This window comes from Dromiciops gliroides, chromosome 4 (assembly GCF_019393635.1).
Source record: "Dromiciops gliroides isolate mDroGli1 chromosome 4, mDroGli1.pri, whole genome shotgun sequence".
NCBI lineage: Eukaryota > Metazoa > Chordata > Mammalia > Microbiotheria > Microbiotheriidae > Dromiciops > Dromiciops gliroides.
In genome coordinates, this window is record NC_057864.1 from 97560930 (window position 1) to 97587883 (window position 26954).

At 39.5% G+C, this 26954-nt stretch overlaps 1 protein-coding gene across 4 annotated transcripts in view; it reads left to right on the plus strand.

Moving 5' to 3' along the window:
• Positions 1-26954, plus strand: part of NR5A2 (nuclear receptor subfamily 5 group A member 2) — a 180495-nt gene that overhangs the window by 99936 nt on the left and 53605 nt on the right. For all 4 annotated transcript variants that reach the window (XM_043963264.1, XM_043963265.1, XM_043963267.1 and 1 more), the window contains one exon: positions 6879-7026. In XM_043963264.1, coding sequence (XP_043819199.1) covers positions 6879-7026 — 148 coding nt within the window. The remainder of the gene's footprint in view (positions 1-6878; positions 7027-26954) is intronic.

Below are 26954 nucleotides of genomic sequence, written 5' to 3' on the forward strand. Positions count from 1 at the left end.
CTAGGAGAATCAGGAGAGGCCTTCTCTATAAACCTTCCAGATAGTTAAGAGGTACAATGGCTAGAGCACCAGACTTGGAACCTGAGGTCAAATCTAGCCTCACATACTTACTAGCTGTATAACCCTGCACAAATCACTTAACCTCTATTTGCCTCAGTTTCCTCATCTGTAAAATGGGGTTAATAATAACACCTACCTCCCAGGGTTATTGTCAGATAAAATGAAATAACATGTGCAGTACTTTGTAACCTTTAAAAGCTTATACAGAGGCAGCTAGGTGGTGCAGTGGATAGAGCACTGGTCCTGGAGTTAGGAGTACCTGAGTTCAAATCTGGCCTCAGACACTTAACACTTACTAGCTGTGTGACCCTGGGCAAGTCACTTAACCCCAATTGCCTCACTAAAAAAAAAAAAAGCTTATACAAATGTTAGCTATGATTATTATTACTTTTTTTGAATAAACAACTGGTGGCCAGCTTTCTAGAGTTGAGCCTCTCTTTATTTAGCTGACTGGCTCTTAGACAGTAAGTAACCAGTTCATCTCAAGTCTACCCCAAAGCTATCTAGCTTGGCAAGACCTTCCAGAGCCTTAGCTATGGGCTTTAAAGACATGGGCTGCCGTGAACCTGTATCCAAAGTCTCTCTGGCTTGGAAGAACCAGTTACAGCTTGTTCTTTGCTGGCATGACCTTGGAGAATTCTGGGTACCCAGAGTCACCTTTGCACCACAGCAAGATATCCTAGGAAGATCTTAGTAGAAGAATACATTAATAACACAAAATTTGCCAATGCCCTCTCGACAGTTCTTGGCACGTCCATGGGGTCCTAAATTTTTCTCTCGATACTCAGCCATACTTAATGTACTCTTTATTTATTTTTCTTTTTTAGTGAGGCAATTGGGGTTAAGTGACTTGCCCAGGGTCACACAGCTAGTAGGTGTTAAGTGTCTGAGGCTGGATTTGAACTCAGGTACTCCTGACTCCAGGGCCAGTGCTCTATCCACTGCGCCACCTAGCTGCCCCTGCCACCTGGCTGCCCCTATACTTAATGTACTCTTCAGCCCCAACACAATTTATGTAGTCTTGGTGAGAAAATAAAGTTAGATAAACTGTAAGGTCAGGTTCTCATTTGATATGTAATTCAAAAAGAAATACCAACTTCAGGCTTCACAAGATGAGATTCTGGCCTCCCGTTCCTTTCACAGAATGTTCTAATGCTAATATGAAATCAGATCTTTGTTCCCTTCCTACAAGCTGCTCCAAGGTCATTCCTCGATAAATAAAATTGTTGTGTCTTAACCAAAGTAGAAAGGCATATATTATCCCCATTTGAGGCTGAGGAAAGCTACCAACTATGAAGACCATATGCAATAAATCAGCCTTATAAAGAGCTATCTTCTTTTGCCATGATCTAAACAAAAATGTGTTTTTACTCTGTATGCCTGAGGCTAATATTTTATAGGTTAGCCAAGCTAGAGCCAGTAACAGTGAATCTTTGCGCGATGGTTAATGAATTGGGACACAGAAAAGGCAATGTCACAAAAGGAACCTCCAATGCTATCTGCCACTAAAGACCTGTCTGACCCTGGACAAATCACTAAAACCCACCTGCACCGCCCCCCCCACACATGCACCATATGGGTTCCTTACCCATAAAATGAAAGCATTGGACCAGATGACTCAGTTCTAAATCGATGATCTTAAGATAATAAGACTTGAGGCATCATCAAAGATGATGCCCACAACCACCATGATTGAAACAAGAGATAAAACTGGAATGCTATGGAGAAAATATGTTTAGCCTTTCACCTGGTGACTTAAAGTCCCCACAATCTGATTTGGGATTCTAGAACTCAAAATTGGGAGGGACCATACAGTTCATCCAGCCCAATTCTTACATCTCACAGATGAAGAAGCCAGAGCTCAAACTGCTTGCTTACCTTCAGTTAGCCAGATTTGTAATGGAACACTTCTGACTCTAAAAAATACACAGTGCGGCTTCTCCCATGGGGTAACAGTTCTACAGAATGTGCCTGGAATCAGAAGAGCATATTGAAGTGTGTGTGACTTTGGGTAAATCCCTTAACCTCTCTGGATCTCGGTTTTCTCATCTGAAAAGAGAAAGGGTCACACTAAGTCATCTTTAAAATCACTTTAGAGGGGGGCGGCTAGATAGCACAGTGGATAAAGCACCAACCCTGGATTCAGGAGTACCTGAATTCAAATCTGGCCTCGGACACTTGACACTAGCTGTGTGTCCCTGGGCAAGTCACTTAACCCCCATTGCCCCACAAAAAAAAATCATTTTAGAGGGGGGCAGCTAGGTGGCCCAGCAGATAAAGCACCAGCCTTGGATTCAAGAGGACCCAAGTTCAAATCTGACCTTAGACACTTGACACTTACTAGCTGTATGACCCTGGGCAAGTCACTTAACCTTCACTGCCCCACAAAAATAAAATAAAATAAAATAAAATCACTTTATAGCTCTTTGGAACATCATAAGCACTTAACAAATGTCTTCTTATTATTCATTCTTGCCCTAAACTTAAATGCTCTAATTCTATGACTTCATAGAGAAGTGGAACATTCTTACAGTCCAAAAGTTTGGAACTTGCAGAAAGCAAAGTTGGATGAATTGACTTTATGGTTTTTCTCTTTAAGTTCTCTAAATGGTTGGGTATACTTTATTTTTTTTTTGTCACCCCAGTAGAATATAAGCTAATTGGGGGCAAGCAACTATCATTTTTGTCTTAGTTCCTAGGACAGCATCTGGCACATAGTAGGTGTTTAATAAATGTTGGCTGGTTGATTGACTGATTGTCCTGCCCCCAAGGTTGTCCCCTCTGACACAAAGCTTCCTGGCAGCCTCCAGCATTCCTGGAATCTTGTCTATATTACCTCAGCTCTTCCAGTAGATGAGATAAGGCTGCCTTCTCTTCCTCATTCAAAGCTCACTCTTTGTAGTACCTCCTACTAAGTTCCTCTTTCTTGTCCAAAGGACAACACCTGTACTCAGCTCAGTTGCAGAGCAGTTCCATGCTGAGCTCAACCAATGGAATAAACTTAGATTTTCAGAGACTCCAAATTCTGTCCCCCCCCAACCCCAATTCTCTTTGATGTCACATTTGAATGCCAACAGGGGAATAGTTGTCCAAAAATCTATCACTGAAGTCTTGTAATGGAAAGATATTCTAACAGAATGCAATCTCCATGGGGAAAGAGACTCTTCCTTCTTTTCTTTCTTTCTTTCTTTCTTTTTTCTTTTTTCTTTCTCTTTCTTTCTCTTTCTTTCTCTTTCTTCCTTTCTTCCTTTCTTTTTTTGGTGTGTTTGTAAACTCTGGACCTAGCTGGCACATAGTAGGTCCTGAATAAAAACTTATAGAGTGATTGAATGAAAAATACACATATAGTGAAAATTGCCTTGAACAGTAAGAGAATGACCTTTTTCCTCATATGGTTTTCTCTTAAAGTAACCACAGCAGATGGTCAAATACAATGTCTTAAATTATGATAATCGGTTAAGTCAATGACCTCTAAAGTCCCTTCCTGACAAAATTTTATGAATTCTACAACAGTGAACATGATCCAATCAGATTAGATACATTGAGATTCTTCAAATAACAATTCCTTTCTCTCCAGATGAGGTGGCTTCTTTTAATAAGTAATTATTGGTTATGGTTAATGGTAATGATGTTGTTGTTTGTCCTTCATTCTTGAAGAGGACCAATGACATCAGGAAGATGATGTCTTGACTTGCAAGAGAATTGAATTTAAGTGAGGCAGGGCTATGGGTAATGACAATAATAGCAGGGTAGCAGCTTGAATTAGGATCACTTCTACCTAAATCCTATCAAAAGGACGAAAACAAGATAATAATAACAATAACTGCAATGTATATGGGCATTAAGCTTTACAGATGTTTAACAAAATACAATATCTCATCTACAATGCAAATACTCTATAACACTTTGAAGTGTTATCGGTTTTAATGTTTGCATATTTTAGCTAATTAACAACTGAGTAACATCATCCTAAGGGAAAGGTCTACTGGCAACTTATTCATTATCCTCTATTATTGTGTATCATGTTAAAGTGACAGACATTGAAAAATGTACAAGTCATCAAATTTTCACTCCTTAGAACGAAATATGATTTAGCTAAAGTGGCTTCCTTATTCCCAATGATGGAAATTTATTTGAAAGAGACAGTAATTTAAAGTATCTCTTCGATCTCTTTCTACATTGTAGTGGCAAAAAGATCATGTATAAGAGAGCAATCAATTAATTTTACTAAGTACATAAAAGACAAGGCCAATTGTCCCTGAAAGGAGCAAAAACTCTCAGAGAATTTAAACAAGGAAAATTTAATTATGTTTGTAATAAAATGTAAGGTGTTTCAGATATACTGACAAGTTTGTGAAAAGTTACACTTTCTTTGTAGCTATACAATTTTTAAAAATTACAACTGAATTGGACTACTGGGGCCCCTTCCAAACCTCAAATTCTGTGATTTTGTGTTATAGACATTTTGAAAGCATATTGTTGTTTTCAGTCACATCCAACTCTATGTGACTTACCTGGGGTCATGTAGCTTGTGCCTAAGGTAGGATTCAAACTCAGGTCTTCCTGCCTACTGAGCCAGCATTCTTTTACTATGTTCCCTGAAAGGCATTCTAAAGTATTATATCTATTTCTTTGCATGCTCATTGGAAAAAGCTAATATGCTTTCTAAGTGGCAGTGATGATAACATTTAATTTTGTGTTATTTTTTAAATTGCATAATGAGGAGAAAAGAAAGCAAGATTATTCTCGTGCTTTAGAAATAGAAGATTAGGGGGGCAGCTAAGTGGCACAGTGGATAAAGCACCGTCCCTGGATTCGGAGTACCTGAGTTCAAATCTGGTCTCAGACATTTGACATTTACTAGCTGTGTGACCCTGGGCAAGTCACTTAACCCCCATTGCCCCACAAAAAAAAGAAAAGAAAAGAAATAGAAGGTTAATGTTCTCGAGACATGGCTATAGTTTTCATAAGTTATAAGCCATAATTGATAATAACACTAATGTGTATACTATCTCATTTTAAATTAAAACTGATAGTAGAAGTCTGATAACTTTTCTCATTTCTAGCTAATCCTGTGCTCCATCTACCATAATGGGAAAGTCCAGCTGATAGCGGAATCTCCCATGTTGTTCTCCTGGGAATGTTCTCAGTGGTCTTAGTCAATGATAATTCATTTGGGAAGTGTTTCCAGGGAAATCTCTTCTACTCTGGTCTCTCTTTATGCAGAACAAGTTGGCCCATGTACTTTGGGAATAGACTTTAAAGCCCAGTCAGAGTTCAGACTGGACAAAGACTCCTCCAGACCTTGTGATGAGCAGCTCCCTGACTGCCATCTAAGGACAGGCAGAGATGTGACCTTCCTGGTTGGTGCAGCCCTGCATGTGCCTCAAGCACTAGAACAACAACAACAATAAAAACTACAATAATAACATACTTCTCACATCCTAACTGCTTGTAAGCTGTTTCCACCTTGGTATCCAAGCCACATTCTGAAATAGAGATTATAGCATCTCTGAGGGCTTTGAAGATTTGAATTGTAGGGACAACCCTCAGCCCAGCGACAAAGTAGAAAGGACAGCAATGTGTTTAATGGGAAAACCTTACCAGAGTAGACATTAACTGAGGCTTTTTCATGCACAGTTGACTTTATATAAACTGATTGACACCTTTGGGGGTCGTCTTTCCACTGACTCATAATTTTTCTCACTCCTGAAAAAGGTTTCTTGTACACTTGGTATTCTCTAGTTAAAGCTGAAAATTCAACTCATCATATTTACACAATAAAAAAAAATCCATTCTGCCTTGTTTTTAATTGCAAATCCTACTCAAGGGACCAGTTCTCCTGCTTAGGAGGCAGCCCTGTGCCTTGTACGAGAGAACCAAGAGCAGTCAATTATGGTAATGAAATGTCAATAAATATAAAAATTTAATACAGTCTGCTCTTGGTGAGTGGCAGATGAGGACTTGCCTCCCAGACAAATTTGCTGCTGCTGCAAATATTAAATGCACCTGAAAGAGTAGCCCGTTGCCTGAGAGCTCTCCAAGAGGAGGAGGATGGGAGATTCAGGTACCAACTGGGCTTACCCATTATGGTATAATCGAGCAGTAAGGCCAATACTGTTCTTGACATCCATCCAAACATCTTAACTTATTATTATAAATTGAAGCTCCAATGTTCCCATGAATAATATAAAATTGGTGCCTCACAGAGATTTTTTTTCTTTTCTAATGAATCAGGGAAGCATTTTCAAGGCAAAGAAAAGCATTTCTTAAAAGTAAGGTCATTGCTATCTTGGGAGAAAAATATAAAAACATCACCCTGAAAAATATCACTTTGAGTAATTTTACACAATTTTATGGGTTTTGGGGTTTTTCCCTAATAAACATAGGAGTTCCCAAACAAATTACATTAAAAATACTTTCTCTCCTTGTTTGACAGTAGTATTTGACCATAGTTATTAAGAATTTTAGATGGATAGCACAAATATAGATAGGTAGGGAGATGATAGATATAGATATATAGATAAATGTCTATGTAGACATATCTATATCTCTATATGTATATGTATGTGTATAGAGAGATATATGTGTCTATGTAGACATATATCTATATGTAATTCCCTGCCATTTCTGGAGTAAAATTGATACGTCTGAGGGATAAGGTACAGTGTACAATTATAGTCCATGGCATCAAACTCATTCTATGGAACAACATTGCCATGATTGCTTCCATTTGTGAAGTTGTTTGTTTTCTTTGGCACTTGTTTTTTTCCCTTTCTGATTCTTATAAAACATTCAAATGTGATCCTCTTTTGCAGGTGGATTATTCTGTAATTGCATCGCAAGCTGGAGCCACCCTCAACAACCTGATGAGCCATGCCCAGGAACTAGTGGCCAAGCTTCGTTCTCTGCAGTTTGATCTACGAGAGTTTGTGTGTCTGAAATTTCTGGTGCTCTTTAGTTTAGGTAAGGAATCTCATTACACATATTTTAAACTGGGTGTACAATGTTTTCCTACTTTTGAAAATCATGATGGGAGCTTGGGAGAAGAGATTATTATACTTTAAAAAAAAAAAAGGTTTTCCTTCACATCTTCAAATGTTGATTTACATCAGTATTTGTATGTGATCAATAATCATCTTGGATATCAATTCAATTCAACAGATACTAAGCAGCTATTGTGTATAAGGTACTATACCAGGATCTGGGGTTACAAAGACAAAACCCAAAGTCCCTGTCCTCAAGGAACTTACATTCACATAGCTTCAGTGGATATATTGTCAGGGTATGGATAAAGAGATATTAGGATAGAGTTCTGAATTTTTTCCCACAAGTATAAATAGTACTCATAAAGATCATTGAGGGATATGGGTAAAAGTCTCTAAGAAAAGATGCATGGTCTGGAGTAAGTTAGAAATCCTGAGTTTCAATACCCCTCCAAAAGAGGAAGGTTTCTGTGGATGTATTGCTTTCAGTGCCCTGCTTCCGGTTTAGATCCAAATCTAGATCTGCGATTTGGAGAAGGAAGAAGAGGGGGAATGGGGCAAAATGTAACATTGTTCCAGACACAGAAAATTCCCAGTATGGCAATTCCCTCCTCCTCTGCAGCTTAGACTGGTAACTCAAGTGTAATTTAGAAAATTGCCTGGGGCAGTGAGAAATGAAGTGGCTGCCCTTCGTCCCATAGTTAACATGTGTCAAAACCAAGTCTTGACTCCAAGGCCAGACCAATATCTACCACAGCATGCTGCCTCTCTAAGAAGGAGATAGAAAATGAAAAGCGGGTTTACAAAGATGTATCAACATTGATAGAGCTAACATGTGTGTGAACACACACATCTCTTTGCATACATAATATATGTAGAACTTTTGTCATGAAACTAGCAAGGAAAGAACCACATCTCTAGGCAGTGTTGTTGTTGCTGTTGCTATCCTTGCTGTCCTTGTTGTTGATGTCATAGGAAGAGCTTTGACAAGGAAAGATACCTATACAATTCAAATTGCTTAACTGAAGGTCCTCAGGAAATCAGTCAAGAAAAATCACCATTGTCAGGATTTTTTTAAAAAATAAAGGATTAAGGAGATGGATTTTTATTGACTTCAAAGGAACACATTTTTCTGCCTGTCCCTTGCCTGATTTTTGCATTTTGTTAGCTTAATAAAGCCAACTTAAATAAACTTTTTGCCAAATGCATTTATTACTTATTGGCAGACAGCTGAGGGAGGAGACTTCCCTTGAAAGAAAAAATATGCAGAAATCAGATTTACCAACATGTGTTTTTTCTTTAGTTTTCAGTTAGAGGATAGTTGTGAATTCATATACGGTGAAATAAAACAATAATGAAATGTTTAAACTGCAAAGTAAAACAGATGTGCCTGCTTCCCAAATTGGGTCCTTTAATTTCTTAAATTCTCCTTGACAGTACTACACAACTGTTGCTAATAAAAGGAATAGCTTGAAATAATATAACCAGAGTTAATTTTTCACATGTAGTCAGTGTAAAAAAAAAGCGGTACATTTTCATAGTTTGGAAATTATGATAAAGCATATCAAAGAGAAAGGTTTGGAAAATTGAAGAGCATTTTACTCATCAAATGTATTGTTCAAAGATTCTAAACTAGATTTCATTTAATGAATTTGAACACAAAATGTTCAGAAATCTCAGCTTTTGAGACTATATTTTCTCTCCAGACATGGAGATTTTAGAAAATTGTTTCAAGTAACATGTTATCTCACAAATTAACCCAAATTTGTATATGGCAAGATTTTGGGATGGTTGTTTGTTTTTTTAAAATTCTGGTATATTTTATCAGTAATTAAATGATGATGTAGTAATATCTGTAGAAGGAATATTATAACTGCTCAGTGATAAAATATTTAAAAAGATTCATCTCACTTCAATAGTATTTTAAATTAGCTGAATAACTGAATTTCGTTTGAAAATGTTCACATTTACTATGAGCCAGCTTGGGTTTGCATCACTTTAATCTTTCCATCATGGTCTGATTCATGTTACATGATTATTTCATTCTCTTTTATTATTTGGAAACTGGGATGGGGAGTGGGAGCTTTTGTAAATTCACACGTTGTCCTATTGAAAATATCTAGCCCAGATTTTCACCAGTGCCTAAATTACTCTCTGGCATTTTCTGACATATGTAGAGATATATTAACTGTTTTAGGTCACCAGGCTGCCAGTGTAGACAGAACCTAATCATCCTTTTTTAAGTACAAACCCCCTCCTTCCTCGAAGCGCCCCCCTCCCCCAAACACACACAGAGCTTTTAGAGCAAAAGAAAACGAAGGTTTCAAGCCAAAATTTGCTTTTCAAAGAACTAAAGCATTGGCAACCTAATAGTAAACTATTCCAAATAATTTTGCAATAAAAATGCTTTTGATTCATTTTAGAGGAAAATGAAAGGCAAGGGAAGCTGAGTAAAAACATTCACTTAAGAGCTAAGATACTGGTGAACAGAAATTACAAGAGATTGGTAAGCAAAACAAGAGGCCTTTTTTAAAAAATGAGCTCCCTTTCTTTATTTTTAAATCAATGCAAAACTTTATAGGGAGCTTCTGTGGAGTCTGCAATGTTGGTTCCCTGATTTAGGAGGGAAATGAAAAAGCCCTGGAGTTGTTCTCAGCTTAAAGAGGCTATAGCAAGGAATTAGAGTATGGGTAACATCCACATGTGGGGAATTGCTGAGTTCAGCTCTCCTGACTCCTGAAGAGATACTCATAGTTTCTGTCTCGCAGGTGCTAGACTCTTCAAATTAGGATGTTAGCAAATGAACTATTTAATTATCACAACATGTTTCTGAGAGCTAAGGGGGGTTTGGGGGGAAAATGCATACCCAGAAATTCACCACTAGTACAGCAACATCCTGATCATGATAGTGAAGTAGAAATTAACCAAATGACAATGTCCCACCAAGAAAACACTAATTTTCCTGTCTATGAATGAGAAAAGACAGATTTTAAGTAATGTGGGCTACTTTGACCTGAATCTAATAATGAAATATATTTCCTGGGTCAGAATCAAAAAGCAGGGAAATAGTAATAATGATAATCTATGTTTTACATTTAAATTTGCAGAACTTTTAAAATCTCAAATAGGATGATGTCCTTGGAAACCTTAAAGTTAACTCAGTAAAACTGGCTCTGTGTCCTGAGATATGTGACAGTTTGTTTGGCTGGTGCAAGAACAGTTCCCTCATCATAAAACATCCAGTTTTTCAAGAAATTGCTGGATAATGCAATACTGTACAGGGACATAAGCTATAGACTTGATAGGTTTTTTTACTTAAAATTAAACTGCCTATAGACTGTACCTAAATATTTAATAACCTAACTGGAGCAACCCCATTGATAACTTGGGAAATGAAAAGATTTTCTAAGGAGGGAGCTGCAATGGCTCCCTAAAATCAATGGCTCCAGAGTAAGCTAAAACATTATGGTGAATCTGCCATGTTGTCTACCACCCACAAAAGCCAAAATGAATCATGGGGATAGAAATAACATCTCCATGGTCATTTCAGAGACAGGGTGAATTCCTGACAAATGGAGCTCCAACAGAGAAAATCCTTGCCCAGTTTAGAACCACAGTATCCCAAATAATTATGTGATCAAGCCTGACTCATAAGGAAAATTAATATATCCTAGGTACTCAGAGTACCAAGTGCTTAAAATGTGCCAGCCAAGAAATCACTCTATCTGAAGATGCAATGGCTAAGTCAACTCCACTCAGCTGCCAAATTGATCTTCGTACTTCGTAAAGTACAAGTGGACCATATCACCACCCTACTCAATAAATATCAGTGGCTCCCTATTACCTCCAGAATCAAATATAACATCCTCTGTTTGGCCTTAAAAGCCCTCCATGGCCTGGCCCCTTCCTACTTTTCCTGTCTTCTTACACCTTACATTCATCCACTTATAATCCTGTGACACTCGTCTCTGCTGTTCTTCAAATAGTATAGAGCGTTCTATTTTCACTGGCTTGGAATTCTCCTTCCTTATCGCCCATGTCCTGTCTTCCTTGACTTCCTTGGAATCCCAGCTGAAATCTCACCTTCATACTAGAAAACCCTTTCCTGATCCCCCTTAATGTTAGTGCCTACCCACTGAGATTATCTCCATTTTTATCCTGTTTATATCATTTGTACATAGTTATTTTCACATTGTCTCCCCCCACTGTCTTATGACTGTGAACAGATACTTGAAAGCAGGGACATTTTTGGTTTGCTTTTTTCCCTTTCTCTATACCCTAGTGTTTAGCATAGTTTATACACATAGTGAGCACTTAATAAAAACTTTTCGACTTGTCCAGTCTTTCAAGTACCTAGCTAAAATGAAAATAAGCTTCCTGCTTTAGATCTAAATTGAATTCAACAAATATCTATTAGACACCTGCTATGTCTAGAGCTTAGCTTCTTAAACTGTGGGTAGAGACTCCATATGGGGTTGCATAAGTGAATGTGAGGGTCACAAAATTTGACAACATTAAAAAGGCTATGTATACCTATTTTATATACCCATATGCTCAGTGTCACATAAAAATTTCTCCTACGAAAAGGGGTCACATGTGGGAAAAGTTTAAGAAGCCCTGGTGTAGAGCACCTTGCTAGGCACTAAATGAAACACAAAAACAAATAAGAAACTATCCCAATGCTCAGCGAATTTAAAATCAAATAGAAAATAGATAATAAATATCCAATTAACTGTAATTATAGGATCACTAATTCAAATCCAGAAGAGGACTTCCATCTATTCCAAAACACATTCTATAAATAAGAAAACTAAGGTACAAATCAGCTAAGTGGCTTGCCCAGAGTCACATAACCAGAAAGGATCTGATTCAGAATATGAAACCATTCCTGATTCTAAGCCCATAACCTACCTATTATGCCATGACACCCCTAATACAAAAAAGAATCTGGAAAGTACATGGAAGAAGTACAAAGTTCTACCTTAATTACTATGAGTCATTCCAAATGAAGAAGGCTCGTTTCAGACTAAGCTGGAATTTGAACTGTATCATGAATGACTGCTAGGATAACTGGCAAGTGAAGTTTGGAGGGAAGGTATCCCAAGGCTAGGGAATGGCATAAAAAGAGGCATGGAAGCTTTTGACAAAATACAGCACCCCCCCCCCCCAAAAAAAAGAGGCATGGAGGTGGGAAACAGTAAGCAGTATATGTCAGACAGAAAGTAGTCCTAGTTTCAAGAAACCACAGAATACCTGCAGTTGAGAGAGGATTCTAAAATAAGATTAGAAAGGTATCACAAAGTCTCAGAATAGGAGAAGACCTCAGAGGTCATCTAGAGGCAGCACCCAACAACATCATTATCAAGTCGTTGACTTTCATCTGAAGACATTCCATGATAGGGATTCTACTATCTCTCAAGGAAGCTTGATTCTATCTTGAATAGTTCTAATTGTTAGGAAGTTTTTCCATAGATTTCGTCCAAATCTACCTCTCTGAACCTTCCACTTATAGCTCCGAATTCTGCCATCTGAAGCCAAGTGGCACAAGTCTAATCCCTCTTCCATGTGTGGGTCCTTCCAACTCTTGAAGACAGCTTTTATTTGCCCAAAATGGCTACCATGGGATGGCAGCATTTTGGAGGACTTTGAATGACAGGCTCATAAACTGGACTATTTTGGGAGAGGGAAGCCCCTATACATAGTGGGAAGAAAGTTAGTTAAGGGTTTCCAACAATAGACTGACAGGATCAGATTTGGATATGAGGATGATTAACCTTGAAGTGGTGTGAAGAGTGGATTAGGAAGGTGGATTGGAGGTGAAAGTCAGGATGCCATTGCCTTCGTAGAGGTCAGAAGGGATTTGACAATTCACATAGCTGCTGTGGGAATGCAAAGACAGAAACAATGAGGCTTATCGGCTGTTTGAATGCAAGGATAGAAGGAGAGGAAGAAGGCAATGATGATGCCTAGCTTTAGAACCTGGGGGCCTAGAAACCAGGAGTGAAGCAGAAACCAAACCAAATGTAATGAAGGAACAGATTTCTGCCAAAAAGAGAAATGATCAAATGCCAGAAGCCAGGGATCAAGAAGACAGTTAAAAATAATTTCTATCCCAGATAAAAATAGAGAAGTTGGGGGTCACTTTGTTCCACCAAAGAAATAAGCCAAATATTTAGAGCTGGCAGAGACCTTAGTGGTCATTAGGCCCAACTCCCTCAATTTATAGATGAAGAAAGTAAAATGCAGAGAGGGAAGATGCCCTGGTCCCAGGACATACAGGCATCAAATCTAGGTCTGATGTCTCCCAACTCACTCTGGGGCTGGGTACTCTTAGCCTTTTGTGTGTCTTGCAGCCCTTTGACAGTCTGGTGAAGCCTATATGCCTCTTTCTCAGAACAGTAATGTAAATAAACTGAAAGAAATGCTAAATTTCAGTTAGAGGGTAGTGACAATAAAAATGCAAAAAAAAATTCCCATCCAAATCAATGGACCCCCTAAAATGTATCCAATGGATACCCTTACTCCAAATGTTAAACACCTAAAAATTTTAATTGTTAAAAAAGATGAATTAACTTTATGTTGACTCAATTTGGACAACTAAGAAAAGTAGGGAAATACTACCTGATGACAATCAACAAACATCTATTAAACACCTACCATGTGTCAAGCATTAGGCTAGGCACTGGGAGTACAAATACGAAGAATAGGAAAAATCTCTACTTGCAAGAGCTTATTCTCTCTCTGTCTCTGTCTGTCTGTCTCTCTGTGTCTGTGTCTCTCTCTGTGTCTCTGTATCTGTCTCTGTGTCTCTGTCTCTGTGTCTCTGTCTCTGTGTCTCTGTCTCTGTGTCTCTGTCTGTCTCTGTGTGTCTCTGTCTCTGTGTGTCTCTGTCTCTGTGTGTCTCTGTCTCTGTGTGTCTCTGTCTCTGTGTGTCTCTGTCTCTCTGTCTCTCTCTCTCTCAACAAGGAGTACACATTTAAGCATAGAGAGAATAAATCCAAAGTAGTTCAATACAAAGCAGTTTGGAGGAAGGGGCTCAGCAATTGACGGGATTAATAAAGGTTTCATGCAGAAGGTGATGATTTTAGAGAAGGATTCTTTGAGGCAGAGGTGAGGGAGAAGCATGTTCCAGGCATGGAGGACAACCTATGCAAAGGCATAGAGAGACAGAGGAGTGGTACATGTGAAGAACAGACAGAAAGCCAACTTGGTTGAATCACAGGGTGTGAGAAAGAGAGCAGTGTCTGATGAGGCTCCAGCTAGGTTGGACTCTGTGAAGGTCTTTAAAAACCTACCTGCCTACCTGCCTGCCTTCTTCCCTTCCTTCCTTCCTCCCCTCCCTCCATCCTCCTCCTCTCCCTCTGTCCACATGAAGAATCATACCCTTACCTGTGGGTGCTCTGCCCAAAGGAATATAGATTTTGATCACTGAAACCTCACAAGTTATCTTAGGGTTTGCGAGCTAGATTTCTTTTCCTCTTTCAATTAACTCTTTTGCCCCATATAATTTCATTTATGATTTCCTGAAATAGAGCTCTGGGAAACCAGGCTTTGATAGAGCCCATTGGGATTCAAATGGAACTACTTGACCATGCCTTAAACCCAGATCACTGGTTCCCACTGACTGGCGAATAATAGGTCCCAGCCCAAGCCTCACTTGGTCATTGTTTGGGTTCTGATGACCCACAGTGAGTGCAAGTGGCAATTGTTTAGGTTCTGGCCAGACACCTAGCCTTAATCACTGATTGGCTGTTGCTTCAGGCAAACTGATACCTGGGGAAAGTCCTTAGCTTAAAAGGTCAAGGTCCCCCACTGCATCTGGGGCCATCGCCAGTCATCTTGACCTATGCCATGCCACTGGACCCAGATGGCTCTGGAGGAGCGAATGAGGCTGGTGACTGCACAGCCCTGCCTCACTTAAATCCAATTCACTTGCAGGTCAAGACATCACCCTCCAGATGTCATTGGGCCCCTTCAGAAGGAAGGACAAACAGCAACAAAAGCCAAACAGTGGAGATCTTATTTTGTCCTATGCTCTAACTTTAAGAGTTAACTTTGGGGGCAGCTAGGTGGTGCAGTGGATAAAGCACTGACCCTGGATTCAGGAGGACCTGAGTTCAAATCTGGCCTCAGACACTGGACACTTAACTAGTTGTGAGACCCTGGGCAAGTCACTTAACCCTCATTGCCCCACCCCCCCCAAAAAACCCAAAAGTTAACTTTGTTTGGAATCTCCTTTTAAAGGCTGATTCCAGAAAGTGAAACTGCAAAAATGCTAAAGAGTTAAAATCAAGTGACAGACACTAAAGTGGCTACAGTGCTGGGCTTGGGGTGAGGAAAATGTATTCCACTCCAAGCCTTTAATACTTACTAGCTGTGGGGCCACAAGCAAGTCACTTGACCTTTCTAAGCCTCGGGTTCCTCATCTCTATTATGGGGATAATAACGACTCTTACCATGCAGGGTTGTTGGGAGAAGCAAATGAGCCATTGCATGTAAAGTATTTTGGCAATCTTTGTGTGTGTGTGTGTGTGTGTGTGTGTGTGTGTGTATGTGTGTGTGTGTTTTTTTTAGTGAGGCAATTGGGGTTAAGTGACTCGCCCAGGGTCACACAGCTAGTAAGTGTTAAGTGTCTGAGGTCAGATTTGAACTCAGGTCCTCCTGACTCCAGGGCCGGTGCTTTATCCACTGCGCCACCTAGCTGCCCCTATTTTGGCCATCTTAAAGCACTAAATAAATGTCAGCTCTTACAATTGTCGTGATTATTATGTTGATTTACAACAAATTCTAAATCTGAAGTATTGTGTAATTGCTTCTTAGTTCAACAACAGTAATGGCTGACACTTTAAGGATCACAAAGCATTTTTAAATCTCACAGCTTGTTGGGTTCTAACATTGTCACTATTTTACAGATGAGGAAATTGATACTCAGATGGGTTAAGTAACAATAATAATAATATTAATAATAATAATATTTATATAAAACCTACTATGTGAGACTAGGTAGTTGGCACAGGGGATAGAGCATCTGGCCTTGAGTCAGGAAAACCTGAGTTCAAATCTAGCCTCCAACACTAGGTCTGTGACCCTGAGAAAGTCACTTAGCCCTGTCTCCTTCAGTTTCCTCATCTGTAAAATGAACCAAAGAAGAAAATAGCAAACCACTCCAGTATCTTTGCTAAGAAAATCCCAAATGGGGTCATGAAGAGTCAGACACGGACCGAAATGACTGACCAACAACAACAATATGGCAGATGTTGCACTAAGCACTTTACAGATATGTCATTTATTTGTTCCTCATGACAACCCTATGAAGCAGGTGCCATTGTGATACCCATTTTATAGATGGGGAACCAAAGGCAAATGGAGGTTAAGTGACTTTCCCAGGGTCACACAACTAGTAAGTGTATGAAAGGGGCTTATATTTATCGCATAGGATAGCTTTCAGTTCAGAACATCACTGATTAAGAGCAGAAAGGGGGGCAGCTAGGTGGTGCAGTGGATAGAGCACCGGCCCTGGATTCAGGAGTACCTGAGTTCAAATCCGGCCTCAGACACTTAACACTTACTAGCTGTGTGACCCTGGGCAAGTCACTTAACCCCAATTGCCTCACTAAAAAAAAAAAAAAAAAGAGCAGAAAGGGACCTTACTTAGATCATCTCCCTGCTGCTCCTTTTCCGAGGCAGGGAGGAGGAGAATCAAAGAAACTAATGTCAGAGAGCTGTGATTTGCTCGTTTACACAAACAGTGGGTAGCACAGCTAGTATTTTAACCCGGGTCCTCTCATTCTGTATAATGAGTGACTAGGCTGGAACACTACCAGAAAGTGTTAATTGGCTTTAGAAGAGAATCTATATCCCCCTCTAGTAACCTTCTGTGATAAGAAGTGAAGATCCTCAGCTCAGTCCCACAGAAATCATTTTGAAGGGATACAAAACCATGAGTAAAAGTAGCTGGCATGTCTCAAATACATTCGTAAATTTTCAAAAAGTAATTATTGAAAAAAGAGAAGGAAAGGGGCAGCTAGGTGGCGCAGTGGATAGAGCACCGGCCCTGGAGTCAGGAGGACCTGAGTTCAGATCCGACCTCAGACACTTAACACTTACTAGCTGTGTGACCTTGGGCAAGTCACTTAACCCCAATTGCCTCACTAAAAAAAAAAATTTTTAAAAAGAAAAAGAGAAGGAAAGAGAACGATTACCCTGCCTGTTGGGAAGGAGAGGGGTGGCTCTTTAGCAAGTTACTGAGGAAAAAGAATACGCGTCACAGAAACTTTCCAATATCCCAGTAGATCCCTGATCTCCTAGGATCAAGTATTATCTCCAACAGTGTACATTGCTACTGACCTGTGCCTGTCTGTCCTCTTGTCCATGAGAGGCAATGTTGTACAGCGGATAGGACACCAAAAGACTTGGGTTCAGTTTCCACTTTTTCGTCAGCTTTATGTCATTCTGGTCAAGTCCCTTGAACTCTCAGTGTCTCAGGTTTTCTTATTTGCAAAATAAATGAATTGGACTCAATGGCTTCTGAGGTTTTCTTCCAGTTCTAGAGATTATGATCTTCCCACTGGTTTGCCACAGGAGATTCACCCATTCCTTCCATTCTTTTGACAATGCAAGAATATCATTGGAGTAATTGGGCGGGCCCTGCTTATCTTGCCACATGATCAGCACAACTTCTTTTCTTCTTTCTTCAATGACATCCTTAATACAATAAAGTTAACTTTGTAACTAACATTTTGAAATACTATAACTCTGGGGGAGGCAGAAAGGAGGTATGGGTGTGGATGTGGATAGAGTGTGGGACTTGGGGGTCAGGGTTTTCTTCATGTTTCTGAGATTTTCCAGCCATGGGAGCCTAAATAAGTCATTTCTATGTACTTTAATCAATTCCCTAGGATCTTAGATTTAGAGCTGCCAGATATCTTGTTGTGTAGTCACTCAGTGGTACCTGACTCTTTGTGACCCCCATTTGGGATTTTTGTCCATGGGGTTTTCTTGGCAAAGATACTGGAGTGGTTTGACATTTCTTTCTCCAGTTTGTCCCCATTTTACAGATGAGGAACAAAGGCAAATGAAGTTAAGTGACTTGCCCAGGGTCATACAGGTCTTCAATTTGATTTTGCTGCCATATAAGTACATTTCATTTTGTTTATATACATATCATATAAACATTGGGTTGCTTGGTGGTTCAGTGAATAGAACACTGGGCCTCGAGTCAGAAAGACCTAAGTTCAAATCTGGCCTCAGACACTGACTAGCCATTTGACCTTGGGCAAGTCACTTAACCCCGTTTGCCTCAGTTTCCTCATCTGTAAAATTAGCTGAAGGCTCGCTATCTGAGGCTGGATTTGAACTCAGATCTTCCAAACACAGGGGTTCTCTTCACTGCACCACCTAGCTGCCCCTCTTTATTGCCAGGTACCTTAGAGGCTAACTATTCCACTACTCTTGTTTTACAAATGAGGAAACAAAGGTCCAGAACAGCTTTGCTCAAAGTCACACAGTGACTCATGGCAGGAAAGAGGCAGGATTTGAATCAGGTCGTCTGACTCCAAAGCCCACTAGTTGTCACCCTACAATTCAGCATGATAATGAAATCACAGAATCCTTACTATATTCCTGTATGTATATATATGTATGTATGTGTGTATGTATATGTGTATATATACATAGATACATATGCTGGTAGGTGTACGTGTTTTGTTGTTGAGTCATTTTTCAGTGCTGTCCATCTCTTCTTGACCCCATTTGGGATTTTCTTGGTTGAGATACTAGAGTGGTTTACCATTTCCTTCTCTAGCTCATTTTACAGATGAGGAAACTGAGGCAAATGGGGTTAAGTGATTTGCTCAAGGTCACACAGCTAGTAAGTGTCTGAGGCCAGATTTGAACTCAAGTCTTCCTGACTCAAGGCCCAGCACTCTAGACACTGAGTCACCTAGAAACCCAATGTGTACGGAATAAAATGGAATAAAAACAAATAAAATGTACTTATATGGCACCAAAATCAAATCAAAGACCTAAAGATGTCCTATAAATCTCAAACTTACCTTACTTTTTAGCACTTTCAGTCCTACCAAATGAAATCCAAATAGAATACAAATCAAAAAATGTTTTCAAATTACAGTGTAGGGATAGCTGGGTGGTTGAGTGGAAAGAGTACTGGCTCTGGAGTCAGGAGAACATGAGTTCAAATCTACCCTCAGACACTTGACACTTACTAGCCATGTGACCCTGGGCAAGTCATTTAACCCTCATTGCCTCACCAAAAAAAAAAGCCGTTGAAATTACAGCGTAATTTTGCCTGCTGTGAACAAGCATTAAAATTAGTCATAAAGCTATAGAAATGAAGTAAAGACACATTTCTACCTAGACTTTACATCCCAGAAATTGCCTTATGAGTCAATGTTTATCTAAACTGCCTGAATTTTTTTCCCTAAATTTCTGAACAACATAACTGGAAGATCTCTAAACATAAACTCTATATGATCATGAAGATTCAGAGTAGTTGAAGCAGAGTGTCAAAAACAGAGCTAAATTAGACCAGCTAATTTTCAACAAATTCCATAACAATCCATTGTATAGCCAGGTATGAGTACAAGCAATTCAAGGTATTATAATGTTGTAGAAAATGAGCATAAAATCACAAGATTTTGTTTTTTGAAGCCATAATTCCAGACAATCCCCCAAATATTTTATAAGATAGTCAGCCAGAAGCATATGGACATAAGACAGCCAACTGAAAGGCAGTGCTTCAGAGCGGATGGTGAGCCTTAGAATCAAGAAGACCTGAATTCCAGACCTGCCCCTTATAACATATTCATTCTGGAACTCTAAGCTGTCAGTGCCACCAGGCAAACAAGGCCTCTAAGACCTCTTTGAAAAACAGGGTGGGAGTTTCTATACCAGTGGCTGCCTACACAAAATCACAAATGTGGAACCAAAAAAAAATTATAAATATAAATAACTAATGACCTGGGGCAGCTAGGTGGTACAGTGGACAAAGCACCAGGCCTGGAGTCAGGAAGATCTCTGAGATCAGATCTAGTCTCAGACACCTGCTCGCTGTGTGACCCTGGGCAAGTCACTTAGCCCTGTTTGCCTCAGTTTCCTCAACTGTAAAATGAGCTGGAGAAGGAAACGGCAAACCACTGCAGTTTCTCTAACAATAAAACAACAAACGAGGTTATGAAGAGTCAGACACAACTGAAACAACTGAACAAAAACTAATCATTTAAATTGTTTCTAAGGCCCTTCCCAGTTCCAAATCTCTGATTCTATGATCAGTCTACCCTGACAATATATAAATCCAGGGAGGTATTTTAACTTTCCTGTCTTTTGATTTCTTCTCAAAATCACAGCATGCTGGAATGAGAAGTGACCTTAGATGATCTCACTTATTCCTTTCCCCTCATTTTACAGAGAGGAAAACTGGAACTCAGTGAGGCAAAAGGACTTGCCCCAGAGTCACACCGGAAAGTAGGCACAGGCAGGACACAAACTATCTTCCAAGCCAATGGTCTTTGCCCTTCATAATAGCTGCCTTTTTTCCATTTCCTTCCCTGTTTTGTGTTGTGAGAGAAAAAAAGAGAGAGACAAAGATAGAGACACATATAGAGAAAAAACAAAGTGAAATCTATAAAAATATAATGAATGTGCTAAGTCTAGAAAATGGAAAATTCCAGTTTAAGTAATTGTCATTTCACCTTATAAAGCATGGGATAATAGTCTGGACCATGAAGGGATTTGTTATAGAAGAGAATAGTCACTTGCTAGTGGTTTTTTTTTTTCTTTGAGGAAAGAAATGAAATTTTCCTGGAACAATTTAGGTCACATTTAGAATTTTAACAGAAAGTATTGTTGAATGGATTATGGTGAAAAGTTGTGGAATTATCTTCCAGAAAGAATGTTAAAGAGGAAAACACTTGTCTGTAGTGCCTTGGGTCAAATTTTGCTTGGGAGAAGCACAGTGATGGACGAGATTATCCCATGAGGCTTTAAGATTATTGGATGAAAGCGCAGATGACGAACATTGAATTTTCAGGTGACACGGTGCCAGGAAGAATATGTTGGATGGCATAGTAAGAGCCAAAAAAGATTTCAGCTGGATGGGGCAATAAACCAAATGGAATAAGATGAAATGTAATAAGGATAAACATAAAGTTTTACATGGGTTCAAAAAATCAACCATAAAAGTCCAGTATGAAGGAATCATAGCTAGACAACAGTTCCTATGAAATGTATTTGAAGGGTTTAGTGGGCCTTAAAAGCACAACAATGAGACACTGCAGCCACAAAAGCCAACCCAATTTTAAGCTCAATTGAGAGAGGCAGCTCCAAAGACAGGGATGCACAGTGCCCTCGTCATGTCACATCTGGAGTACTGTGTTTTAGGAAGGGCATCAACAAGATAAGGAGGATCCTGAGGAAGGCAACCAGGAAAATGAGAGGAGTGGAGACCATGTCATATTGAGGAACAACTGAAGAAATAGCTCAGTTTGACCTGAAGAAGCTAACACTTAGAGGAGGCATGGTAGCTGCCTTTGAGTTTGCAAAAAGGGCCATTACACAGAAAAGAGATTAGTTTTATTCTGCTTCACCTAAAAGGCAACACTTGGAAGAGTGGATAGCACTTGTAGAGGCAGATTTCAGCTGCCCCCAGGGGAAAAGTCTTTCTAATAATTAGAGCTTCTGTAAGGAATAGAATGGAAGTGTTGAGTTTCCCAGCACTGGAGGTCTTTGAATAGAGGCTGGCTGGTTGATCATTTTTCAGGAAAATTGTCGAGGATGTTTATATTGTGATGGGAACTGAACTAGTTGAACTTGTAGGTACTTTTCAACTCAGAGATTCTGTGTTCTATAAAATGACTTATAGGAAACCATGAGATAGCCTGAATCCTCAGTCTGGTGCTTTGTATCCATTCCTCTTCTTTCCCCTTCCTGCCTTTTGAATACATTGTTGTCACAGAGGAGAATCCTCTTTGAATTAACCAATAAATAAACAAGTACTAACTATCCACTATGGGCCAGGCACACAGAATGGTGACCATCATCTTTCTGACTTGCCTGTCTCCTAAGAACATATGACAAAACATAACAGCTAGGTGGTTCAGGGGATAGAACAGCAAGCCTGAAATCAGGAAGATCCCAATCCAGCCTCCAATGCTTACTAGCTGGGTGACCCTATTTGCCTCAGTTTCTTCATCTGCAAAATGGGGAGTTGTTGTAAGGAGATCATAATTATAAAGCACTAAGCACAGTGTCTGGCATATAGTAAGTGCTATATAAATGTTTGTTGTTGCTGCTGCTGTTTGTTTGTTGTTGTTGTTGAATTAGACCAATGGTCCCCCAATCTGGTATTATTTTTCTCTGAGAGTGGTATTAGGGGTCATGTGCTGGATGCGGGTAGTATAATCAACCTCAAATGATTAGATATGTACTCTAAACATGTCCCTCATTAATAATCTATTGTATATTCATGTATATGTGCCTTTCTAGAATTGTGGGATTTTTGAGCTAGAAAGAAACTTAGAGATCATTTAGCCTGAGTCCCTCATTTTGCAGATAAGTAAATCTGAAGATCAGAGAATGAAGGAACTTGTACCAGGTCCCACAGCTAGCTAGCGAGAGAGGTAGAAATAAAACCTGGGCATGCTGACTCTCAGGGCAATGGTCTTTCAATTAGACCACACCATGCTGTCCACTTCAGGATGCTGTTTGAATCACTAATGAATGTCTGACAATTAGTGCATAAACACTAAGGCTATTTTTGTAGAAGCAAAATGAAATGGGTTCAACTACTCAAAACTTTAGATTGGGGGGAAAAAAACTACTGTCAGTAAACATTTCAAGGATGAATTTACATTAGTTTCCAGTCTGCGCTAATTGATGCACTGATTCTCGATTCCTCTTGGCTTTTGTAGCTATTTCAGAAGTTGTTCTAGCTGAACTCAGTCACAGAATGCTAAAACTGGGAAGGGCTACAGAGATCCTCTTCCTAGCATTTGAGGAAACTGAGGGCAGAGAGTTGAAATGACTGAAGGAACACTAGAGAGATTCAGAAAACTGGGGAAGCTCTGGCTTCACCACCTACTACCTATGTAACTCTAGAGAAACAGTGTCTGAGCGTCAGTTTCCTTTTCTGTAAAAAGGGAATATTAATTGCTGCTGCTGCTACTGCTACTATCAGAGCAGCCAGGTGGCACAGTAGATAGAGTGCTGGGCCTGGAGTCAGGAAGACTCATCTTTCTGAGTTCAAATCTGACCTCAGGCACTTATTAGCTGTGTGACCTTGGGCAAGTCACTTAATGATGCTTGCCTCAGTTTCCTCATCTGTAAAATGAGCTAGAGAAGGAAATGGTAAACCACTCCAGGATCTTTGCCAAGAAAACCCCAAATGGGGTCATGAAAGAGTCAGACACAAATGAAAAAATACTGAACACCAATATGAATGGGAGCTGTGAGGTGACTGATCTCTCATTAGTATATGAACCCTATAATTAAAAATTAATAAAACTACATTTTCTTTACCAGGTAACTGACGTGAAGTGATTAATCCTTTGAGTAAGAAAGCTTACAGATGGATTTTTTCCAGTAATTTTTGGTTTCTGAATATGATTGATCTTTTCTTTACATCAATGTTGCCCAGCAGTTCTCTGGCCTGGTTATTAAAAAAAAATGCAGGCACTGCTCTCCCATTACCCAAGTATTCCATTTGTCCTGCTGGCTCTCTTTATTAGGACTCAGCAAGAATGCTTTATCAAGTTTCCATCAGAACAGTTTGTAAAGTGAAATGCCAATAGGAAGAAAGTTAGACATCACTTGACCCATGTCCAGTCACTCGTCTGTCGGTGAAGCTTAACGCTGTAACACAAGCAGCCTCTGACTGCTACTCGTCTCTTATCACTGTCAGGACACAGATGAATGTATTTCATTTAAAAAATGAAGGCTTTATCAATGGACAAATAATTGCAGAGTAACTATTGATCCCACATCTCACTTAACATGAGACAACAGGGACTTGTTGAAATGGTAAACATTTAATCATTATGCACAGCAAAGAGCAGGTTCTTACTTAAACAAAGCAAAAAAGAAAACTGGGTTCTTCAAACAGACCATGGAGTCACCTGGTGAGACAAGTGGGATTCCCTCTGGCTTTTTTTATTGTCTGATAGATAGCCAGGAAGGGTGTACTCACCTTTCCATTTAGGTTCAAATGGTCTCTGCAGAAGACACTTATTTCCATAAACCAGCTTCTTCCAATTTCTTGTTTCGTGATTCTGTTCCATGTCCCTTTGGGATTGGCATAGCCAATCACATAGAGGAATGTGTGAGAACCCAGTCTTCCCTCAAGCAAATCAACAAATCCATCAATAAGTGCTTGCTGAGTGCCTACTATGCGCCAGGCACATAGGTGTTAGTGATCATACTAAGACAAAAATGAGGGGCAGCTAGGTGGCACAGTGGATAGAGCACCTACCCTAGAGTAAGGAGGACCTGAGTTCAAATCCGGCCTCAGACACTTAACACTTACTTAGCTGTGAGACCCTGGGCAAGTCACTTAACCCCAATTGCCTCACCAAAAAAAGGGGAGGGAAAGAATCTTGGAATAATAAGAAGTGCAATTGAGAAAGGCGTTCCAGGCATAGGATATAGCCTATGCAAAATCACAGAAGTGGGAGATGTGAGGAGCAGCAAGTAGTCAAGTTTAGCTGGACCATAATGTATATGAAAGGGGAGTAATATGCAGTAAGATTGGAAAGATGGGTTAGAGCCAGATTGTAAAGGGATTTAAATACCAAACAGAGGAGTTTACTTTGGATCCTTGAAGTAATGGGGAAGTTACTGACTGGGGAGTAACATGGTCAGACCTTTGCTTTAGGAATATCATTTTGGCAACAATGTGAAAGATGGATTAGATAGGGGAGTGGCCAGAGTTAGAGAGATTTCCTAGAAGCTATTGCAACAGCCGGTTTGGGTTTTTCCATTATCAGATACCAACCCAACCCTGAAACAAAAATTCTTAGGAGGCTTATTCTTCCACCTCACCATCCATACTATGAGCTTTCTAGGCAAGGGAGCTCTGGATATAGAGTGCAACAATGCATTGTAACCCACCCACAGATTACCTTTGCCATTACATAGGGAAGTTGATGAATAATTAATTCAAATGCTACCATACGTTTGGGAAGAGAACTCCTCCCTTCTCCCCAAGTTAACCCAGATAAATCCCAGCAGGAAAGAAGACTACAAGAGGGTCACAGATTTAAAGGTTTCTCATGAGGGTTTGTCGTCTACCGCTTACCAAATGGGGCTCAGTAAATTGTTAAGCTTTTTTTCTCCATTGTTGTTGTAGAGTTATTTTTTCAATCATATCAGATTCCATTTGAGGTTTTCTTGGCAAAGATATTGGAGTGGTTTGCCATTGCTTTCTCCAGCTCATTTTCACAGATGAGGAAACTGAGGCAAACAGGGTTAAGTGATTTTTCCAGGGTCACACAGCTACTAAGTGTTTGAGACTGGATTTGCATTTTTTTAAATCCTGATTCCAAGCCCAGTGCTTTATCCCGTCCCACCTAGCTGCCCTCATTGTCTCTGTTTCTCTCCATAAATAACTGCCTTTCCAATATTTTTTAAAGAGCTCCAGATAAAAAGGGATGCCAGGGAAAGAGCATGAAAGCCAAAATGGATCATAATCTGTCTTTAAAGGGTTTTTTTTTGTTTAGACAACAATGCAGCTATATGTGATAGATCAGGAAAGTAATGTCCAAAGGCTTTGTGGTTTCTCACATCTAATAAGGTAAGTCGTTTCGGCCAGGAGAGAGTGAGTGGAGTAGAGTGGAGAGAGGGGTGAAGAAAATCTGGGCTGAAGTCCTGACTGATACATATTAATGTATGACCATGGATAGAATTCATTTAAGGACTCCAGTGCCCCATTCACTCACTCTCTAAAATGAATCATTTCCAGAAAAGTTGCTGATATGCAGAGGTGGAAGGAGTTTCTACAACAGAATTTCCTGAAATTGATTATATCACAGGTCAAGAAAATAAATAAATGAGTGCATGAATAAGTGAATAAATAAATGAGCAAATAAATGCGTGAATAAATGGATATGTTAATGACCAAATTAGCCATAGAAAGCGCAATTTCAATTCCAAGATCGTGACACTTCCTCTCAGAATGAATCCTTGAGTACAATGTAATCTTCTGAAAGATTTTTTTTTTAATTTATATATCACTATATGGATTTTCTGAATACTAACTTCAATTTGAATCAAATTACTTTTGTGGAATGGCATGATGTCAGAGTCTAAATAGAAGACTTCTCTTACAGGAGACTGCCAATTTCATAGTAATCCTTTCTGAGGTTATCTTGGGTTAGGGTGTGCAAGGAAGATTCAGGGATAAGAAAAAGCAAAAATACTATCTGGAGCTTAGATGGAGAGAGCTTGGCGGGTTTGGGTCTGAAAAATCAGTTGAGGGAGGGGAGGTGGAGAGAAGGATGGATTTCGAGACAGAGAACCTGAATTCAAATCCAAATTCTGCCACTTAACATGGGCAAGTCACTTAAAGCTTTCCTCAACATAAAATTAAGTAGACAAACTATGAGAGGTGTCTAACCCTGGCAAAATTCCTGAGTGCTGTCAGAATCTTTTAGAATGTAAATTGGAAAATGTTTAACAAAATAAAAAATATAATACAACAGCATTATTGCTGTTTAGTCGTTTCAGGCACGTCCAACTCTTTGTGACCCGATTTGGGGTTTTCTTGGCAAAGATACTGGAATGGTTTGCCATTTCCTTGTCCAGTTCATTTTACGGATGAAGAAACTGAAGCAAACAGGGTTAAGTGAATTGTCCAGGGGCACACAGCTTGTATGTGTCTGAAGTTGGATTTGAATTCAG